We start from the raw sequence: 23850 nt of genomic DNA, 5'->3' as shown, positions 1-23850 counted from the left end.
ATACTGTTCTCAGTTTGTGCATGAGGAAAATGAGATGTAGAACAAGGAATGTGTGACCAGGCTAAAACTGTGCCCTGGGCTTTTGAGTCCAAATGCTGCCGGTACTGCATGCTAGACTATGCTGTTTCTAAGCCAGGGTTGTGCATCATTTATAGGGCACAGCTATAGTAAACTATAACCTAAACTGATTTCAAAGACTTTAAAACATACAATTATTGAGTCATCTTAATAAGAAATGCTAATATTACCAGGTGATGTTTATGTTTGTTTTCAACTGCAGGTAATGAATTTGGGCATCCTGAATGGTTAGACTTCCCAAGGAAAGGAAATAATGAGAGCTACCATTATGCAAGAAGGCAGTTTCATTTAACTGATGATGACCTTCTCCGCTATAAGTTCCTAAATAACTTTGACAGGGATATGAATAAATTGGAAGAAAGATGTCATTGGCTTTCAGCTCCACAGGTAAGCTCTTTACTCTAAATGTTATGTTTTAGTCACCAGTGTTGTACATGCTTAGAATGGCAATTGATTTAAATCTATATGCAGATCTTTTAAACAGCATTTTATTATTCAGTGTGTAGTGCCCTGTGACATACTTCAGGTTGTCAAAACATGTTACTGAAGTCTCCCCAATAGATAATGAAAATCTTAAACATAATTCCCTGCTTACATTCGTGGTTAGCTTGTCGTTGTTGTTTAAATTTAGTAATTTTTATTTCAGTTGGTTAAAATAAATGACAAAAGCTCTGCATGGCATCCACTTTGGAAATTGCTGTGAAAATATCTTAATTGTTTTGACTGTTTTTCTTTACATAAATAATTATGCTGTCATAAAGAAACTGCTTTGACAACATGGAGATTTCTTTATTCTTTTTTTTTCCTTCCTTTACTGGTCTCTAACTTGTCATTTCAATAGATGCCATTATACCTCCATGCTGTTTTGTATTTTTCATGAGCCTGACTCTCCTCTGGAATTAAAGTCTCAGTTTTCAATAAGTTTTAGAAAATGTAATTAACAGGTTCAGATTTTATACAGTGTTTTTTTTTTCCCTTGCAAAAATTAGCATATAATACGTGTTACTTATAATCCATTTACTTTCTACTGGTGCTGTTTGAAATTACTGTTGATGTGTTTTTACTTTGGTGTCTCTGATTTTTTTTTTAATGGTTGGACAAAGGTACTTATATTTTCAGTAAGATTGGCTACATGACACAAATGCCCTAATCGCATTTATTAGTAGTGCTGTTTCCAGAAGAGAGAGCAAAATGATGCGCCTTTTCAATAGGAACAATGTTGAATACCAAAAGGCATGCTGTTTGCTCTAGAGCCTTAGCTCACATTTCTAAATTACCAAGAGTGGCGCTGCTGACGTGCATGGAAATAAGTCCTATCAAAGCTGGGGCTGGAAGAGGGTAGGATTGAGAAAACAAAGCCTTCTCACTACCTACTGTAAAATGTGGTGTATAAAATAAGAGAGCTTGTAGATGTTGTAATTCCTTTTCAGACTTTCTCTATTATTAGGCAAAAAAAAAAGTATACTGTGAAGGACTCTTGGTTGTTTTTGAATCTGACAAAGTCGTGAAATAATGTAAAGTTTTTAAGAAAACTACAACTTCAGAAATCTGGATATAATAACAATGTTACATCATATTTTGAAAAGTAATTTTATATACCTTACCTCATTAAGGACTAAAACAAAAGTCTTAAAGAAAATTCACTTATAAGTAGATCTAATACACACACACAGATGCTTTATGTATAGCACAGGTGCTATATTTTTAGCTAAAACCTAAGCCAAAACCCTAATCCTCTGTCTGTGCTTTGTTTGAAGTTGGCAAGTTGCTGGTGAGCTTTTATACTCCTTAAGCAATTTTTTGAGACTGCTGTTGGCCTAGAGTTTGATAGGGCATGATTGCAACATGTTCAAAAAATATAACATGCTAGAATTTTCATTTTTGGCTTAATAACTAACAAGGCTGTTAATAAAGACAAAAACAACTTTTTTGTAAAGAATTTACTTGTAGCAGCATCTGGGTATTATTTAAATGTATTATGTGTTTTAATTCTTGCAGGCTCATGTTAGTGAAGAGCATGAAACCAATAAGATCATTGCTTTTGAGAGAGCAGGCCTTCTTTTTGTTTTCAACTTTCATCCAAGCAACAGCTACACTGATTACCGACTTGGAACGACAGTGCCAGGAAAATATCCTTTTTGTTGCGAATGAATATGACTGTCTGCATTCAGTTTTTTTATTGCATCATAGAGCGTCAGAAAAACTAATGCTGATCTTGGTGACGGTAGCTCTCAGTTTCTTCATCTGAAAAATGAGGGACTTAAAATAGTTGATAAATCTTTGCTTAATTCAGTTACACTAAGTTAACCCTAAACTCCATTCTGGCTCTAAAAAGTATGATTTTTAACATTTTCTTAAGTAATATTTTAATCCAATATGTAGTATAGGATTAATATACTATTAATATACTATTAATAGTATAGGAGATAATTGTTGTTTCTCTTTATGAAAATATTTTGTAAGTTGCCCCTGAGAATTGTCTCCTTTCCCCCTCTCCACTGAGTGAGCAAGTAGACAGTAGCTGTAAAGATAGCTTCCTTCCCCTTTCTTTTTCCCGTCTCCTAAAATACAAGACATAGCTCGCTTTTGTGGGCCTGAATTGGTAAGGAATCAGGGCATGGGAGGTGGAAGCAAAGGAAATAATAGGGAGAATGTTTTGATATCGTCTGAACATTCATTTACTCATCCATTCATTCATTTCACAGATATTTACTAAGCATCTATCTACTGAACACCTGCATGCCAGCCCTGTGCTAGGTGCTGGAAGTACAGGAATTTTCCTGGCAGATTCAGTCACTGCCCTCATTGAGCTTTTAAACTAGTGAAGAAGACAAACATTAATAATTGTAAGTGTGATCATTGTGACAAAGTGAAACCTGCTGTGTATTTTAAAGAGATTATGGCTTACCCAATCCATGGAAAAAAGTGACAGATTCAGGATCTAGCAACAAACCAGCACAGATTTTTAAACAGGCAGTAGAAATAATGTGTTCTTCCCCTGAAGCCCTAACAATGATTAATGTCAGCCACCTGAGTGAGATGCCGGATGCCAACCTAAAGTCCTACGCGTCAGCGTGTCTCTAGCTACAGTAAGAGAAACCCCCTTTTTGACTGGCTCAAACAATAAGGAAAATGCATTTTGCCAAACAATGAAAGCCCTGAGGTAGGGGGACCCCAGCACTATGACAATATCATCAAGTTCCCTGGTCCATTGGCCTTTCTGCTTTTAACTCTCAGGGTGCCAGCAGTGTCCAAAGGCTGGCACCTGGTAGAGTTGCAAGACAACAGCCATGGTTCCAAATGTCACCTTCAGACACAACAATGGCACCTGGTAGAGTTGCAAGACAACAGCCATGGTTCCAAATATCACCTTCAGACACAACAAAAGGCAAATAGATTTGTGTCTTTTTTCAAGAATGAAGTCACTTTAGCAAATTTCCTTTTGTATCCCATTGACCAGAATTCAGTCACATATCCCCAGAGAGGTGCCTAGGGAGGAGAATGCTATCATCATGAGTAGCTTAATCAGGAATTACCCCTGAGTCTCCAGGAAGTGGCCTCCTTGGTGAAGTGGTTGCCCAGACAGAATGTTTCTTGGCAGTTAGGAGTAAAGGGCCATACTGTCGGTAAGTAGCCTGTGGCATCTGTGCTGCTCAGTGACACTGAGCGTCGTGAAAGATGTTCCCTGTCTTCTACCCCAACCCTCCCAGATCAGCATCCCACAGGACATCAGAGCATTGGGGAGGGAAGGCTACTGCTGTGACTAATAGTCTAAATGTGCCCCAGTTAATACAGAGAATGCTCAGATAATGGAAATCAGTGTAATGGGTTGTCTGCACTAAAGAAGAGCTGTACTGTTCAGGAGGCAAATGTTCTCACCATCTCCATGAAGAAATGCAAACAGATGCTAGACATGTAGCAACTCATACATAAGCCTTCTCAGCTGCAAACTGCTAAAAGTAATACCCCTAGACTAAATCCTGCTATATCTAATAATGTCATATAATCAAGGCATAATTTTGATTTTTATCAGACCAAAATGCAATTACAGAACACTTGTGATCTATTGCAGTGTTTGTTAGTTAAGTACTGCCCTTGACCCTAAGTGGGGAAGAAGAGATGTACAAAACCAATTTAGGATGTAAGGCATAATGCAGTAAAGGGGATGGGGCAGGAGTGTTCCACAAACTTATCTTCATGTTTAACAGAGGATAAGTAAAAGAAAAATAAATAAATATGAGAGAGAGAGAGAGAAAGAAACAGAGATTGATTAATTGATTGATTGAAAAGGAAAAGACTTTTAAGCCTGGATGGGGGAGGGGAGAGAGAGATATGATTGGTGGACTAATGGATTGATTAAGAAAAGACCTTTAAGCCTGGACCTTGAGAAATGGATAAAATTGTAGAAAAAATTGAGGAAGGCCGTTCAAGCTGTTGGAAATCAGAGACTATCCTTAGATAATGGATAGTATCATAGATTAACTGGAGAATAAGGACCAGAAGGAAAAGTACTCAGAGATAAAACTGAAAAGACAGATTGCCATCACATAATAGAATATTTTAATGCCTTATTAATTAATTTAGGCTTTTTTTCTATAGTTTCATAGTGAGTCACTGAAGGGTTTGGGCTAGGGAGCTACTTGATAAGAATGTATGCATTTGGAAAAGTTCTCATGTACCCAGGGTGTTAGAGAGCTTTTATGAGGAGAGAGGTTGGAAGTACAGGTATCAATTATGAAAAATTGAAGCACACGTAAAAGAGAATTAGGGTATGAACTGAAGTAATGTCCATAGGATAGAAAGAGGTATATGAAGCACTTTCTTGCAGTGAAAGGACTCAGCAATTGTTTGGACACGGGGTGTAGAAAAGAAGATACAAGGTTTCACTTTGAAGAGTGAGAAGAATGGTAGTAGCATTATTACTGAGGATAGCAAAGCAAGGAGGAGGAGTAACCAGTTTGGGGAATAGAAAATATGAATTTAATTTAGCATCATTGACAAATGGAAATACATGGAATTTCAATGATGATGTCTAGGGGAAAAATCTTGGCTCAAGCTACATTGATGCCCTATCTGAAGTCTGTGTAATTTAACAATATTATTAAATGAAAATATATATAATAACATAGTATATTTTACTAAGTAAAATCCACCCCCAAAGTTAATTTTGTTTAATGATACAAAGTTACACTGTACATGAAAGTCTAATTTGCTTTTGGTAAACCTTGCCACAAATTGAATCTTTAGAAATTTAGCAATTTGTTTAAATGCCCATAGGCACCTGTTATACAGAAAATTTCTATACTGATAAATACTGAATGCTTTATATTAATGACTCATTTCAGAAAATGTACTCATTAAATGTTGTAATGATATACAGATCTTGGAAAACTGGGCCATATCTTTATAGAAGTCGTAGTTGCAGCCTTAGTCATCTGTTGCGTCTCTAAGAGAACCTTGAAGAAATATTGTTTGGTTCTTTTACTACAAGGATTTTGTCTTCTACAGATCTGTGCCCACATGGACCTTATTTACTCTTGCTGCCTTTCTCATTCCTGTCTTTCTGTAAACAAGCTGTAACTAATTCCCATATGTTATTGCGTCCTCCAAGGACATTTGCATTTTAATAACAGTCTCTTTGAATACTCAAAAGTATGGAAGACCTAATGGACTAGATATCTAGTAGAATAATTTTTTTTATAATGAGGATTATTTTTTTGAGGAAAGGAAAGCAGGAGAGCATTTCCAACATACCTTAAACCATATTTTCTAATTAGCTATATTACTACTGCCAGCCCTAACTCCTAGCTTGAAATCATAAAAACTTCTGGTTTTTGAAATGCTTTATACTCCAATGACCCAGTTCGGTGCAGAAATCCCACCTATATACTCCTTCACAAATCATAGCAGTCATTAGAACACTTTCCAGTCTTAGGAATCTCACTATTTCACAAGGTAAACAATTCAAGTTTGTTTGTTTGTTTTTAATATAGCCTTAAATGTAAATGCATTAATTCTGTACTCTGGGACCAATGCCTGTTCTATATGCCAGCTATTCAAATCAAAAAGGCATTTAACTTGTTCCTCACAGTACCACCTCTCCTTAGTCTACCCTCTTCCAGACCAAATATATCTCTGGTTTCTTTAATAGATTCTTATGATACTTTCCAGACCTGTTACCATCATGTCTCTCTTATCAAAATCCACCCAGCATTGTTCACACTCCTCTTCATTGTGTCTGCAGAACTAACAGCAGAATATTCCAGATATGGTCTGGCAAGTATGATACTGAGTGCCCCATTACCTCCTCTTATCTTGAGACTGCTGTCTCATTAATGGAGTTAAAGTTACATCAGCTTTTCTGGCAGCCATCACATTTTTCACTCATACTGTATTCACTTTCAAATAAAAAGCTTTAGCTTTTCTTTATGTGTACTTGTATTATGTCCTATCTCCCTTATTCTTTATTTATTCAGCTAATTTAACTAAAATCCCAAATTTAACATTGAACATAAAAAAACATTATTTTTTGTCTCTAAACTATTAATAGAGAAGATAAAAGAGCACGGGAGTATTAATGTTATGATCATACCATCTCCCCTAAGCAATAGATAGATCTCTTCTTTCAGATTCTTGTTGTTTCTAGCTTAGCTTTAACAGTCCTTTTTACTGTCCTTAGCATTTTACAAGTCTCATTTATTTTTGGTCTTTCATCTTTCTGACTTTGTTCTTATACCTTTAAACAACATTGTAGTTCAGCATTATAGAATCATTTCAGGTATAGAAAGCACGAAAACATTGGGATTTCTATGCTGTAGTTTCTGACTTTACCAAAGTGTTCTTCTATGACACTGGTATTTCCAACTACTGAGCCAGTGAATTGAATACAGATTTTTCTCTGTGAAGGATCCACAGAGGCAAGATTGGATGTATTAATCAAGTCAGGAAATTCATCAAATTTTTAATTCCCAGAAAAGCAGGATTTGGTACCAGAACAAATTGAAAGTTTCTAAAGAAGTCATTTGAACTTCCTCTGTCACTATGAAATATAAACCTGCAATAGGCAGCATGTCTGAATTCTTGCGCAGTTCCATTTTTTTAACCTGTGTATCCTGTATATCAAATAGCAAGACATCAACTTTCACTCAGACCTGTGTAGCATATGTGCTGACTGTCTTCCCAAGAAACTGTTGTAAGGGGAGCTATTTTGGGGGCAATGCCAGTCAGAATAGAAGCAACACTTTAAGGATGCTTTTAGCTGTCACTTCAAAATAAGATGATAAATTTGGAAAGCTGAGAGGGTTGTCTGCTTTGTATTATTAAGGTTTTGAACCTGGTCTTCATGGTGATTGCTAAAGGACATAGTATTGTTTCTACAAAAGGAATCTGTAGCCATATTCTAGAAAACAAAAAATAGCAACAATAAAAAACCCTTTGCCTGGGCAGTGTCTCCCATTTGTCTTTTTAGCCACTAATCTGCAGTGTAATAATCACCAGTGTTCTTTCCTACAGTGGATAGCAATGTGGGTGATGCAGAACTGAGACCCAATGTACTGGCAGGTTACATGCTCAGGAAGATAAAATGCATTCTCCTGATGTGGTGTATTTGCTTATGATTTTACATTGTTTAGCTGGAGAGAAAGCAAGAAACATAATGCCCTTTATAGTATCAGAATCATTATTGTATTTCTATGGTCACATTTCTTCACTTAGACCATTATCAAATCAGCATTGAATCAAAAGGAAAATTGCTAAGCCCCTAAGGACAAACTACTCTTTCTAATCCATTTTGAATAAAACAAATGATGCTGCCTCATTTTGAGTGACATAGGGGAGAGCATGGGTGAAGGGTCCCTCTTTTGAGGACCTTCTGTTTGCTAGCCATTTTTATTAAGTATGTAGCTTAACATTTCCAGGTGCCCCGTAAGGTAGGTTGTGTTAGATTCATGTGACAGATCAGGAAACTAGGCCTTTAAGTAACTATTCAACTTCCCTCCAGCACAGGCTGGTGAAGGTTCAGCAGTGTGTTACAAAGCCCATGTTCTTTCTATTAGACCACAGTGCCCCTTTCTGCCATTCATGGATGCGTACATTTAGTTGCTGGTGGTAGCAGTAGTGGTATTAGAGATGATGACTTATTTCTGTAATGTTCAAAAGGATTTTGCTATAGTTCTGGGGAAATAGGTAGCATGAGAAAATTATACACAATTTCATGGCACAGACTTCAGTCTCGTCAGCTTCCCTCAGTACCTCACCATCACGCTTTACAAATTTTTCCCCACATATTCTTCCTCGTGACCCCTGTCACCATCATCCAAAAGAAAATAAAAAATAAATTTTTTTTTTAAAAGCAAAACATGAAATAATTGCTTCAGTCAATTATTGTGATTTCTCTGCATTCTGGAGAATATAAATGTGCCGTAGTTCTTTGCTCAAAGTGAAACCTCCTGATGCATCACATCAATTAAGTTTACTGTAAAATATTTATGTGAATGTTAAGCCCTCACAGCTCATTTATAAGGTATGTGTCTTGGTATGTACAGATTCTTATCACTCTGAGAGCGTAAACAACACTAGTAACAAACGTTTTCAAATTATTTGTCAGCATGCTTTTGAGGTGGGGTGAGAATAACAGTGTTATTACAGCCCCCTTTCCAAATGGCTTTTCAAACTTACGATATTGAAATGTTAAGAGGAATCATCATAAGTTACGGCTTGTGAAGAATATGTGAATCCAGGCTAAAAATATTTAAAGCTAAGGGAACGGATGAGTAAATAGTTGGATTTGACTCAAGATCTTTGCAATGTTTTCATTAAACTGCTGAAAGATGTACTTTTTAAAATGTAAATTCAGACACTGACATTTGCAACCTGCACACAGAGTTTCTTATGAGCATATAAGGTCACTTGGATGATTCACTGAAGTGTGATCGCCGAAGGCAGAGATGTTGTTGTGAGTTGCTTAGTTTACAGAAGCCTTTGAAGCGTGGTTATGTAACAGCCTGTGTTTGTTAGAATCTAGGCTTTATGCAGCAAATAAAAACAAAGGACTTAATTTAGGATTAGCTAGTTGCCACATTCTATCAAGATTTTATATGTAAAGGTTAATTTCTGGACTAAAAATGTAGAGCTTAACTTTTTAGTTTTCCAGGCTTAGATGTTTTGGTAAAAAAGGAAGAAAAAAAACAAGTCCAAAGGTTTCTCATAAAAGATCTACATAGTGACTTTGAACAGATGCAAGCATGTTTCTTTTCCTCATGCGCATATGTGTGAGAGAGAGAGAGCACAAAAGCGCTTTTACTCTGTGTCCATTTAGTGATGAAGCTCTTTTTATGCGAATGGGGACAGGTAATCCTACTAACAATCTTATATTTAATGTAAGTCCTCCTTTTGTTTCTGTAGCTTCAAAATGGATGTACACTCATGGCCTTGGTTAGCCTTCTTTAGTTTCAAGGTGAAAGTAATACTTTTAAACATTACCTCATTACCTAGAGGTACTTTTGGTAATTTTTCATTGTTAAACACTGTCCAAAAACCCCTGTGATGTAATGATAATGACAAACGTGTACCCCCCACCTCCACTGGCAATAAAGAGCCTATGATTTAGCTTCATTTTATACTCAGGAATTTGAGATGAATCACAAAGTAAGAAAAATATTTTGCAACTGCTGTAACACTTTTAGATTGGTTTAATATATATTCATAGGACTATAGGTAGTAATGAATAATGAGTGGGCCCTTACTACACACAGACGTTTTTAGTTTTTTTTTTTTTAATAGCTGAGTGCTATTCAGTGTCATTCAACAGCATTTCTGATTTTGGTTCATAGCTCAGTTGCTCAGTGATAGTCTCCTCTGGTTCCAGAAATTCATCTAACAATAGCTCAGTCAAGATTTCTCTCCTCTATTTCTTGTCTTTCTGGGGAAAACAGAAATCGGAAATACTATTGTATGCTATAAAAACAGGACATTCTCACCTACTAGTTGTGTCATTAATGGGAGGAAAACATTTGTTCCTAGCATAAGTATTTTTACCAATTTGTGAAAAGAGGTACTATTATATGGCAATTGACTCCAAGATACATGGTAAGACTGTCTTTCTTATATTAACAATTATATCTTTACTTGGAATATATTAGGTAAACATAAAGCTAAATTGTTGATTGATGGATGGATGGATGTATGGATGGATGGCTGGATAGATGGAGGATACAGTTTCCTAATGGTGGAAGAGCCCTTAAAGTTGTTCAAAATTAAGTAATTAAAACACAAAGATTTCTATAATCTATTGCTTTTCCCTTAGAGCAGATGTTTAATTAAATGGTAGAAAGGAAAAATTGATAAAATATTATCAATAACATACATCATGATTTTGTAGAATTTAAAATTGTGGAATCTGCTGTCAGGATACTTGCTGAACAGACTTTCATAATAAGACCTACCATCTATTTACAAACATATGCTTTGCATGCTGCAAGCACTTTACATTCACTGTCTCATTTAGTAAACTTTTTCCTTTCCTAGGGAATAGCATTACAAACTGTAGAGGAAGGAAAAATCCACAATGAAAACACTGGCCTGAAAGATTTCATATCTAAACTTTCTTTTTAAATTGTCTTTTATTTAATTAGTCCAGAATGGATTGTTCTCTTTTATTTTGAAAAATAAATTATACATATCACCTTTATATCTGATGCCAGCTTTTTTAAAATAGAGCATTCAGTATCTAAAATAAATTTCTAATATATTGAATGTTAAATTACTTTTTCCTTCTGCATCTCTGTAGAAATTAGCCCACCCTCCCCCCTTTTATTTTTTTTTTCAGTGAACATCTCCTGCCTACGAGAAAGCTGTTTGGATCTTCTATAAGTGAGATATTTTTATTTTCATCATTTTCTGTTAAGCTGTTCTAACTCTCACAGAATCTCACAGGGTCAAATTGAGGGCTCAGTGTTTCATCTACATTTGAAAATGGTACCTGAGTATTCCAGAAGTTTTCTTAAAATTAAGCCATTATCTAATTACTGGTTCATTATAAATGTTTAAGGGCTCTTAAGGATATATGGGTGCTACAACCAAAAGAAAGTTGTGTCTCTCCAGAGAAAAGTGGAAAAAGTGAAGCCATGAACAATGTGTTCTTGGAAACAGTGGTTTCAGTTATAACCATGTATAAGAACCATCTCTAATTCTATTAATGTGGTATCTCTTACCCTAAATGATGGCAAAATGCCTAATTAATCCCTATTCTATTTGTGAAATTTATCTGTGGAACTAATTAATCCTTTCGGTAGTTACATGATACCAACTGTTGAATAAGGAAAGCATTCTTATTATGTTATTAAGTAAAATTATTTAATTAATAATATAACTTAAGTGCAGTCATATTACCTTTTATTGGCACGCAATTAACATTTATGATAGGAACATTAATTTAAACAGAAGATTATTTTCTTTGTCTGTAAAATTATAACCATTACTGTAATTTTTTCCCCATAAGCTCTTTATTACTTAGGGAAATAGTCAATTTCACTCTACTACCTTCCCTTCTAACGCTCTTCCTTTTTGTTCAGCCTAAGGGAAACAAAAGGAAAATAAGTTTCTCTGTGGTAGCATTCTTTTCTGATTCTGAAACATTCCTTTCTTCAGTTTGTTCTCTTACCCTAACATTCTTATCTCACAAAGGCTCATGTAACTTGTATGGCAGTATGTATTTCTGGGTCTTATATTTGTAAACATTGAGAAATTTGCTCTTTTTACTAGGATAGTGGTTAAGAGCATTAGCTCTGGAATAAGACCATCTGAGAGTTCAAGTTCCATCTCTTCCACTTACTCATGAAAGTAATTTCTTTGTTTCCTAGTTTTCTCATTTTTAAAACACCTACTTGTAGAATTATTGTCAGAATTAAATGAGTTGATGGCATGTGAAAGGCTTGGCAACAGTGTCCAGCACATACTATAAGCTTAGTACCTGTTAGCTGTGATGGTCATAAAGTCTTCTGCTCCCTGCTATATCTTTTCCTCATTCTTGTGCCATTGGCCCACGTTTCTTCCTTACCTCCACTTTCTCCACATGCTGCACCACTATCTTGATTTCCCTTTCTTCTCTAATCACTCTTTGTGTTGTCTTTTTTCCCCTCAGATCCAAGCCCAATCATTTATTCTTTTTTCTTGCTCTTTCCCCTTGAAGAACTCACACATGCTCATAACTTCAATTGTAGCTCTGTGAAGATGATCCCTAATTGCCCCTTCTACCATGGTCTTCCCCTATTCACTAAGTGAAATTTTGTGATGTTTAATGACTGTTAGGAAATACTGAGCAGTCTGGAATCATAGCTTTTTGAAAGGTAGAAGAACTGTAGCATGACCTGGTTCTATTCAATTAAATGGAATTGGTTGAATCAGATGTATTTTAGAGATGGTTTCCAAATTAGTACCAAAAGTTAAATTGCATAACACTTGACAGTGTATGAATACTTTTATTTATATTGACTCATCTTGCCCTCACATCATCTTAGTGATGGGGTCAGGCAAGTATTTTTATCCTCAAATTAAATATAAGCATTAGAAAGATTTATAACTTTCACAAGATCATATTCTTAGTAAGTGAATAAATGTGATTTAAGTCTAGTTCCTGTAAGTTCAGCACAGTTTTTTACTTGGGCACCAGATAATTCACCTTTTGTTGCCCTGTAGAAACACCATTAAAATAAGTAAAGTGTGTCTCACTAACTACTTATAATTTTATTTGTTTTCTCTGCTTCTCTTTGTAGAAGTTAATGGTGTCTCTGACTAAATGTCATTTTTTGCAGTGTTACACTGTCCTAGTTTCTGACACAAACACAGATCAATTTAGCTGGAGTATTTTTAAAATAAACATATTCACTTTAAAGGGATAAAATGATTTTTTAAGGAAAAAGATGACTGGTCAAATATTTGTTAAACCAGGATATAAATCTAAGTATATTTCAGCTTCAAGTGCAGATTGGGAAAGTGTCATGCTAGGTGCTGAAGGATGTTAGAGGATAAAGAGTCTGGGGACTAAAAATCCCATAGAATAAAGAACACTTTACAAAGAGGTGAAAGAGAAGCGTCCTGCTATCATCAGCTTTCTTTCATTTAATTGTATATATTTCCTTTTCTTGCCTTAATAATTTTGAATGTAGGAAATTTATTCCTGGTGATATTTTGTTTGTTGACAGCTTCAGACAACTTACCTAAGGGATATACAGAATTGTCTTACTGGATTTGGTTAACTCTTTTATGACCATAGTAGTCACATCACTTTGGAATTTTAATAATATTTGGATAGTCTAAATAAAACTCAACATTTGTGAAATAACTATAAAAATAAATAATTAAGTCTACATAGAAGTTGATCCAAAATGTGCCAGAATTTTTGCTCATTTCAATTACGTAAATCATCTTTATATTTGACTATCATAGCCAAAACATTGGTTCATTTTGTTTTGAATTGTACAAAAATGCACTTTTCAGAAATAACTTAGCAGCTTTACTCTTTTCTTGTGTAATTCTTTTCCACATCTACCTAGTAAGATTAAACCAATATGATTGTTTTCAAGATGATTGCAAACTACTATACTAGATTTATTATACCCCTGAAAAAATATATATATTAACAATCACATGTGTATGTGTGTTTAAAGATCTCTCACTCAATTTTTTTGGTGCCTGTGGAGAAATGTTTACTTTGAATCTTTTTCCTCACAATCATCAACCTAGGTAAAGTTTTGATAGTTACTGACTGTGTGCCCAGAAGCGCTCAGGAATGACTGGGAGTAATGATGCATGTGCGTACACACACACACACACACACACACACACACACACACACACACACACATACTCCTGTAAGCTTTACTTGACAGTTTCTCAAGGAAAGCTAGCTCAGCCCCTTCTCATTTACCTTTCTGAAGCACTGAGTAAGCCCTAAAGTATTAGATTTTCTATTTGGTCTTAAAAGTTAAAAGAGAAAGAAGAATATAGACTATACATTACTCCTAATAAATTTTGGCTTCAAATAAAGAAAAAGGATATTTCTACTACCAACACTAAAAGAGTAAGCTTTCAAATGTTTAAGTATTTTAATGTTCATTTACTTTGCAGACTTTAACTGGCAGATGGTGGTAGAGTGTAGAAAATATTATACCTAAGTGCATATCCTGGCCTTGCCAAATTATGTATAAAATCATATATATATGATTTTTCACAGTCATTTTGATGTTCAATGCTTAACTTCAGTCATCTGTATAAAGAAGGCTAAGCAGTCAAGTTGAAAATACAAGTCTTTGAGTATATGTCGACTTTAGTAAACATGTAATCATTTATCTACTTCAACTAAGAATTATATAAAATGTCTGTCTCCAGGGCTCATACCAATCAGAGTTATTCACTTGAGAATTAATTGCTTCAAGCTGACATGCATCTGTTTAACTGTTGTGACTGTTCCAAAAAGAAGGAAAAAAAATCTTTTAAAATGTCCAAGTAAAACTTTATAGATAATGAAATGGGATTGTGTTAGAAGTTACATTGTACAGATCTGGAATATTAACTCTATAAAATGAGGGAAGAAAATTAAGGTTGTTCTTTTATGACTAAAGTAGTGTTAAATTATTTCTTAAAGTTTAGCAAGAGCATGCATAGATCAAAACCCAAGGAGGATACTACCATAGGAAAATAATGAAAAGAAGATCCACTCAATAAATATTCCAGGTACTAATCTAGGTCCCAGGTAGAGGGGAAGAGGGGGGATGGGGAAAGACATATTTCCCTTATAGAGGTTTATTTTAATTAAAGGAAGAGAGAAAATATAATAATTAAATTTATAGGATGATAAAAGTTGATAATGCTGTGTTGAAAAATCAGGACAAATGCAAGAGCGTGTGGGGAAGTGTTTAATTTTCAGTTAGGATGTTCAGAGTAGGCTTCTCAATCTTTCTCAGAAGCATGAGGAGCATTTTTAAAAATTCATAAAATCTTAGGGCTTCCCTGGTGGCGCAGTGGTTGAGAGTCCGCCTGCCGATGCAGGGGACACGGGTTTGTGCCCCGGTCCGGGAAGATCCCACATGCCGCGGAGCGGCTGGGCCCGTGAGCCATGGCCGCTGAGCCTGCACATCCAGAGCCTGTGCTCCGCAACGGGAGAGGCCACAACAGTGAGAGGCCCACGTACCAAAAAAAAAAAAAAAAAATCATAAAATTTTAAAAAGTGTGTAGTCCTCAAATAGTTCAAGATACTGTCCAATCAAACTTCAATGTTCAGCTTGTCTAAATAACAGGAAAAGTGTTTAGATTCTAGTGAGAGCAAAGACATGGGAGAAAGGAATGGAAAAAAAGGTCACAAAGGAAGCAAAGGCCAAGTTGGGTGTAAAAAGTAAGAAAGTAAATCGACCTACTTTTACATTTTTCATCACTTTAGACAGCAGTTTAAACGGTCCAGGGTCTATAATAATAATATAAAGAGCAGCTAATAACTTGAGCATTTTTCCTAGCACTGGGCACTGTTTTAAGCACTTGATGTACACTGCTTCTGTGAATCCTTGCAGCAACCCTCTGATATATTACCTCCATTTTACCAGTGAGAAACTGAGCCTCCAGGAAATTCAGTAACTTGCTGGAAGACACACAGTTGGTAATTGGCAGAATCGAGTTTAGAATGCAATTGTTGGACCCCAAAGCCATGCACCCACTGTATTTTACTGTTTTGGGATGCTTTCTCCTATTCTTGTCTGTCTGCATGAAATAGCTTAGATGATGCTTACTTACGCTAATTGTCATTATTTTTCAGGAACTTTGAAGTTTCCAATTATATTTTCCATTTATATATACATTGCATAGGACTCTATTAAAGGATGTATTAGAGTAAGTTTGGGTGAAGACGTTTCTTTATAGCCTATGTCAAAATTATTTTGAGTTCAAAAGCACAAGCACAATATGTTTGTAAAAAATGTTGCATCTGCATGGTCAAAACTCATTTTGATGACAAAGTATATGCTTAAAAGTTGTATAAAAATTGGTTGTTTTTTCTTTTGCAGTTCGAAATAATTGCTATTGCTTCATCAGATAATTGAATTTATAAGTTCTTTAGGTAATAATCTTTAATGTCACAGACAAAGACCAACAATTTTAGAGGGAGGTTAGTCTAGAAGTGTGGGCATATTTTTTCCTTATTTTCCTTTCTTGAGTTACTGAGAAACAGTGACATTTTTTAGTTCAAGTTATATAATCTTCTAGGACAAAGAAAAGTTCCTAATTAGGTTAGTCAAAGAATTCTCTAAAGTATTTAGAATAATATTTCTATTTGCATAGAGAAATATGTAGTGCTCAATATTTTATATTATTCAATTTGGTGCCTAAGAATGAACTAATAATTTGCTTGAAAATGCATTTCAAAAAGCATAGCAATCCATTAATTAACATGGTAGATTATATTTGAGCCCCTCATCCTTTGAGTTTACTTTATTGTTATTCTGCATTGTACAATTTCTAAGAATGTATAGTTAAGGAAGTAAGCTTGCAGGAGTTGGAGTTTATTTTTTAGGCTAAAATCAGAAACCTACTGATGAAACAAGCACATTCTAAGTTATACTAGAAATATACTTTTGTTTTTCACTTAATTAAAACATGTGGTTGTCATTTAAACTTTTAATGAAAACAGTGTTCACAAACTTGAATGCACGTGTAGCTCATGCATTGAAGTTGTTGCTTTTTTCAAGGACAATAAAATTTTAATGTAAACTAATAAAAATTTTAAAAAATATATTGTACCCTTAAAGGGAATTTCCACTTGCCTTTCATTATATTTAAAATATACTTTGACTACATTCAGTAGTAAATTTCCTATTTATTTTTATTTTACCCTCTTTTAATTTTATTTTAGAAATAGTATAATATTGGGGGAGTTTTTTTTTTTAATTAAAGTTATTTAGAGCAAAAAGCTAAATGGATATTGTCTATTGAAAGTAATATACTCATAAATGTCCAACGCCCTATAATAGTTTCAAACAAATAATGAAAATATCATTTCCATTTCCATTGGTGAATTTTTAAATCATCGTATATTCTAGATGACAGAGCTAAAGATAAAAATGCCTAAATCAGACACACACACACACACACACACACACCTGCCTCACTCTAACACACATACATTCATAAAACATACAGCAGCACATTACAAGTTTTTGCTACTTCTATATTTGGAAAGAGAGCAGAGAGAGCAACTAAAGGTTGTCATTTATGACCATTTCTGTGGTTCAGGACAATAAATGATGTATAATTTAACTATATTTATAAAATAGAGAGACAGATCTATTTGAGACACTATACAGCCATAACCTAAGATTTTGTGAATTATGGCTGGCAATAAATAAAATTCAATTCATGAAACATAGAAAGGGGAACATTATGTTAGAACATTGAGGCAAGTCCTGTGCTGGGTGGTTATCTTTAGACTGTTAAAAACATGAAATTATTTTTGTTTTCTACCACCTGTTCTTATACTGCCAGATGTTTGTTCACAGTTCCTTAGAATTTCGTACCTACTGTTTTCTGCCTTTGATACAGATTCTCTCTCCTGGGGTCACTTAACTCCCAAAAGTTATTGCAATCATAATACTATGGGTGGGTTGATTAAAGAATCAGATCTAAATATAACGTACCAAATTCATATATTCTAAGTGTACATTTTTTTCACATTTTAACATGTCTTCAATTGGGATGTGTCTTACAGTGATTATCATCGTAGTGATATTTTTCTCTTTATTGGAGTTGTATAAAATAATTCATCTTAAAATTGAAGGTGTCTTAGATTTAAAGATATATGGTAACTTACCAGCTTTGCCATCTTTATGGCCACCTAGTCACTAGAGAACCCCTTTTATTGTCACTGAGTCTGAAACCTCAGGGTTTGTACCTTACAATAAATTTCCTTAGTTTCTTCAGCAGGAGTGAAGTGAGTTTAGTGCAGAATGAGTTAAACGATAGTACTTCTTACATCAAAATCCTTATACTTTGAACAGACACTTTATCAAGTGGCTGAGCAAACACAGCAGCTTTTGAAGTATTTGAAGAGCCATTGAATTTAAGAGTCTTCATGTCTTCACTGTTCTTTAATCTTATTAGTACAGGTCTTCAGAACATGGCTCTTCCTTGGTTCAAATTTAAGGACACATAATAAAATAATGCTTAAAACTTCTTATCTACTTCAACCTGTTGATAGATATATCAAATACTTAGGAAGCTCTTGAATTTAAAATAAGAAATAATATTTTAAAATGATATCCAAATGGATAGGGATCTATTTGATCTCCTTTTTTAAAGGAAAATCTCTATAAAAATTCTATCATTCTATCATTCTTTCCCTGCTGTATTTTCCCAAATTGAGCAAGGTACATTTTTTCAGTTCAATAATTTTGTGTTCCCCAATCAAGTGACCAAATGAACCAACTAAACAAGAAATTGATCTAGAACAAATGCAATAAACCTCAGATATCCAGACTCCTTAAGTAATGTTAAGAATTACAGTCCTTTAACACCAATCTTTTAAATTTAATTAAACACTCAGATGGATATCACTTTATCTGTTTTCCTTGTTTTTGTTCTACATGTCATGTTCATTCCAACCTCTTTATGCTTAGAATCTCAAATTTAGAATTAAACAAGAAATTGCCTGCGAAAACACTTTGCCTGATTCTTGGCATAAAATAGGCATCCACTTGAGGAGAGTAGGGTAATTAGATCTGAATTTGACTTGTGTCTACATCCCAGCTCTGCCACTAAACTTATTGTGTGTCTTTGGGCACAACTATTCTCCCCTTCCAAGTGTTTCCCCAAATTGAGCATCAGTTTCCTTACATTTGAGTACCATTAGTTGCACATCCAAAATCTCATTGGTTTATGTATGTCTGTCCATTTGCATTATCCAAGTTTAGCCATACTACTATCTGTGAACCATTGTTAGGTCCCTGGCTGGTTTCTCTGACTTAGTCTTTCCTTTGTTCATCCTATTCTACCCTCAACCTTCAGGTTAATTTTTTTTTTTTTTTTTTTTTTTTTTGCGGTACACGGGCCTCTCACTGTTGTGGCCTCTGCCGTTGCGGAGCACAGGCTCCGGACGCACAGGCTTAGCGGCTATGGCTCACAGACCTAGCCGCTCCGCGGCATGTGGGATCTTCCCGGACCGGGGCACAAACCCGTGTCCCCTGCATCGGCAGGCGGACTCTCAACCACTGCGCCACCAGGGAAGCCCCAGTTTAATTTTTTTGATTGTCATAACCTTTCTCACAAACCTTCAATGTTCTCATACTTAATTACAAAATAAATCTTAACAGTCTAGCCTAGCCTTCAAAAGTTTTTGTTTACAGACTGTCAATCCTACCTTCCCTCCTTGGCTCTACCTCTCATTGCATATTGCTTTCTGTTTTATTTATAGACATTCATATTCATTTCTAATCTCCCCTTAATAGGCTATGAGTTGCATGTGAACTAAAACCACATCTTAGTCATTTTTTTTTATATCTTGTACAGTGCCTCCTACATTGTGTGTATTTATTAAGTGAATGGGAAAATAATTTCTCCTACTTTCCTCGAATATAAAAAATAAGACATGTAATTTGGCCTTTCTTGGTGAATCAGAATTGTCATCCTGAATATCAGTTTCAAAGATGTATTGAGAAGCTATTATGAGAAGGCAGTCTGCTAGGTGTAGGGAGGTAGCTATGAATTAAAGAGATGTGAAGGTGTTGAGATGTCCTGCTAAACTTGTTTTATCCACTGTGGAACTGGAAACCACATGAAGAAGGTAGTTTAAGTGTAAATTGGCTCTGAGTTATATTTTCAGAGGGATGTTCTTTAGTGGAAGACAGGGCTTTGTAGGGATATTGGTGCTGTGTGGGTCCCACGTCATGTGCATGTGTGTATCTGTGTGTATCTGTGTGTTTGTGTGTGCTCACATGTACATGAGAAAGAGGGAGTGAGGGCATGCCTGAGTGAGAGAACAGAAAAACAAAAATCCAATTGCACATAAAACCTCTTTTAAAATGTTTATGCTAAGCAGTGTTCCTAAAAGATGGGGTTTCCTGATTTTTGGGTCAACTATGAATTGGCATTTTCCATTGGCACTTGCCATCTACGTCTACAAGGATTAAATCATGAGCTGCTGCATCTGCTGACTTTCAACACCCCCTGAAAGGAGTTCAGGATGGAGAGCAGAAACGAGGCACTCTGTGCTCTGGGAAAAGCTGGCAGATCAGGCCTTCAGATAGTTAGATATTTTCAGGAGCAATTTTATGAGCCCAATTCTTGTATCTCCTCATATATAAAAAAGCACTAAAATCCATGGTGACGTCTGCTCCTGTGACTAGCAGTAACCTGCACGAGACTAGTAGAAAACTTCTGTAAAAAATATGTGCTTGATTGCATGTACTCCCCCGTCACCAAAACCACATGTATACTGACCTTCCCCCCTGCCTCTTTGGAGCAGTTTCTCAGAGCTATCTGGGATGCTGTCTCCCAGACTACAGTCCTCATTTTGCCCCAAATAAAACTTAACTCGCAACTCTAACACTGTGCATTTTTTTAAGTTGACACTTGAGTAGTATGTTGTAGTAATTTACAATTATAAAGCTCTTTCACAATCATTACTTTTAATCTAGTGTTTTAAATTGTTGGAATTTCTGGAGTTTAAGGGATGTGTTTTCTAAAGGACGTGGCTGTATTCCCTGGGTAATAGAGACACAGGGCTGGGGAATTCCAAAAGTGGCCACAGCAGAATTTTTTTCTTCAAATTATAGATCAGAGAAATATGTCTAAACTGATATTTTGAAACTTTATGGCTTTTGTAAGCTTTTTCTTTATAGCTATAAATTATAGATTAAGTGAGTAGATTCTAACCATTTTCAGTGTGATGACCCCTTTCAATGACCCCTAACAATTGTTCTTTCAGTATCCTTGATTGAGAAAATATATCAAAAAACTTACGACAAATTCTGTGACTTTTTAAATGAATTTATATCTCATTAATCAAAAAAGTGCATATTCTTTGAAATACAGTACCAAATGGGTATAATAACATAATTTAGTTTTCAGACAATGTACATATAGAATCCATCCCAGTCCCTTTTAATAACATAATTACTCATTCTGTGAGACCCTTATAACACAATGACCAGTGATTATCGACCCACAGGTTGGGAATCGGTGCTTTTCATGGTATACTTGCTGTCTTCAGTCACAACTACCAATAATCTATGCTGTTAACCAATAATTTAATAATTGATACTGTATTTCAAGTGTTTTAGAAAGGATTCTAGGTCATTATTCTCTAAACTGTATTGTACTCCTTTTGTTTTTGTTTAATGCTTTTTGAAGACTGTGCAAGTATTTAATGAACTAGGATGAAGAACCAAAACTAAACTTTTATTTTAGTAGTTCCTTTAGTTCCACAATGCTTCATTTATTTACCATGCCCCTAATGATTTATTTTCACTGTGTGTATTTCCCCATTAAATAAATCCATATGCTCAAATCATGTGCAGCTCTACTGAGTGACTTTAGAATGAATGAGCTTGTGCCCAGTAGTCACCTTTTGAACTCAGTCTTTCTCCCCCTCCCTCTCCCTCTCTTTTAAACACAGTAACATGCTGATTACGGTATTAGTCTAAATTTGCATCAGAGTAGGCTGACCTGGATTGACTGAAATGGCGCCACCACTCCCAGCAAAAGTTCCTGTGGTGCGTCCATCTGCATCTCTTACCCAAACAGAAGTCCCCTAGGCATGAAAATATGGTCATAGTTTGTTATCCACATGTACTTTTTTTTTCCCATGTACTTTTAATGTGATAACTTTAGCTGTAATGAAAAGGTACAAACGTTTCTGAGATTAAATATTTATATACGAGGAAAAGAAAATACAAAGCACCTAGACACCTATCTGTCTCCCTCCTTAGGCTAGAAGAAACTTAAATTTCTAGGTACCCATTTATGTTTACTTGTGGATTTTTTAATCAAGTATCATTTCTAGACTTTCTGAGCATAAGTTTGAACATAATAACCATAGCTGTTATTTTGTTATAAATACAATAATGCTAACATGCATAATAGCTCATTGTGAAAAATCAGATGTTAAGTTGTAGCAGATCACATGATTGCAACATGAATCCACCTGTGGCATGATGGGTAGTATATTTGCATGATCTTGTGCATTAATAGAAGCATGCTGCTTGTAACCAAGGGGAAAGAATGAGCCTACTTGGTCTTCAGGCCACACATGGACCTTTAGTTCTCTTCTGTGTTCCTCACTTTATCAACCACGATCTAGCAAACTGCAATGAATTCAGAGATAGGGAAATAGTAAAAAGCCATATCAAATGAGTAATGATCAAAGGTTCTGGGATTACATTTAGTAAGTATTTAGTTATGTATGCAGAGGACACATGGAGACAAAATAGCTATTGTTAAATATTTGAAAATTACTGTATTTTGAACTTATTCCTTATGGCTTTTCTGGGTAGAAAAAGTCCCAAGAAATCAAAATTCTGTTCAATATGGAGAAGAATTTCTAACAAATGGAATTAGTTACATGAAGAAGAAAGTAGATTCTTCACTAGTAGGTATGGATGATCGTGTGACGAGCTGTGACAAAAGGATAACAAGGATCCCATGGGTGTGCGGACTAGATAGCCTATAAAGCCCCTTTCAAACATGATAAACTCAAACTCAGAAATCTTAGAGAAGAAATGAGAACATAGCACAAATCATCATTAAACAGTTTTCAAAATCCTCGCTTTTAAACCCTGTCTCAGAAATGTTTTATAATGTCTCACTCAACTCCTAAACCGTTGTGATTCCTTAAGAGTTGTACGTACAAAATTGTGCTAGATTCAGATGCAGCGGAATATGGAGGACACCAGAGACTGGACCACAATACCGATTTCTTTTCTAAACCTTTTGAACATAACAACTGTCCCTATTCTCTTTTGGTAAGTAAGATTTTTAAGGTATTTTCATTTCATTTAAATTTAATTCTGTATTTTCAAAATGATGTGTTTTTGTCCAAGGAAACAAGTCTTCAACAAGTAAGCAACTTGGAGACAAGGCAGAGAGGAGGGAAATAGGATTGCACTAAAAAAATAGATGCAATGTGTGGTGCTAGACTGAACTGGGTTTTGGAAAAACAAATAATAAAGGATATTTAGCTGACAATTGAGGAAATTTGAATATTAATAGGATTAAAAATTATTTCTCAAAAAATAAAAGGAAGGCACATTTTAGTTTTCTATTATGAATATTTCTATTTTTATACAATTTACTTTCCTTCTGTTCTTGCTTTCTCTGTAATATTTTACATTAAGCAGATTCCTACATTATTGGTTATCTAATGAAGTTTAATTTAAAACACCTTAAAAGAATCTATATATACATCTTTTTCTTTCATGTAGTTATTGATGACTGAATTCATTCTAGTTATAAAATTCTCTGGTTTCCTTATATAACTGAGGAGAGTGTTGTATTATATTAACTAACTTTTACTTTGTGATGTTGACACAATGAAAGAATTTTGCTTTAGACTACTAAATTTAATTTCTTTTAAAAATGTAGATAAAATTTTGCCATTTGCAACAATATGGATGGACCTGGAGGGTATTATGCTTGGTGAAGTAAGTCAGACAGAGAAAGACAGATACCATTTGTTATCACTTATATGTGGAATCTGAAAAATAAACAAACGAATATAACAAAACAGAAATAGAGTCACAG

General features: G+C 35.0%; 1 protein-coding gene across 1 annotated transcript in view; it reads left to right on the top strand.

The window, feature by feature from the left end:
• Positions 1-23850, top strand: part of GBE1 (1,4-alpha-glucan branching enzyme 1) — a 297920-nt gene that overhangs the window by 258937 nt on the left and 15133 nt on the right. Inside the window, exons 13-15 of the mRNA XM_029213759.1 lie at positions 281-465; positions 2077-2207; positions 22955-23072. Of these exons, the coding sequence (XP_029069592.1) occupies positions 281-465; positions 2077-2207; positions 22955-23072 (434 nt within the window). The remainder of the gene's footprint in view (positions 1-280; positions 466-2076; positions 2208-22954; positions 23073-23850) is intronic.

Source organism: Monodon monoceros, unplaced genomic scaffold (assembly GCF_005190385.1).
Source record: "Monodon monoceros isolate NGI ecotype Baffin Bay Population unplaced genomic scaffold, NGI_Narwhal_1 Super_Scaffold_11, whole genome shotgun sequence".
Classification (NCBI taxonomy): Eukaryota; Metazoa; Chordata; class Mammalia; order Artiodactyla; family Monodontidae; genus Monodon; species Monodon monoceros.
This window is presented reverse-complemented; position numbering and strand designations above follow the sequence as displayed.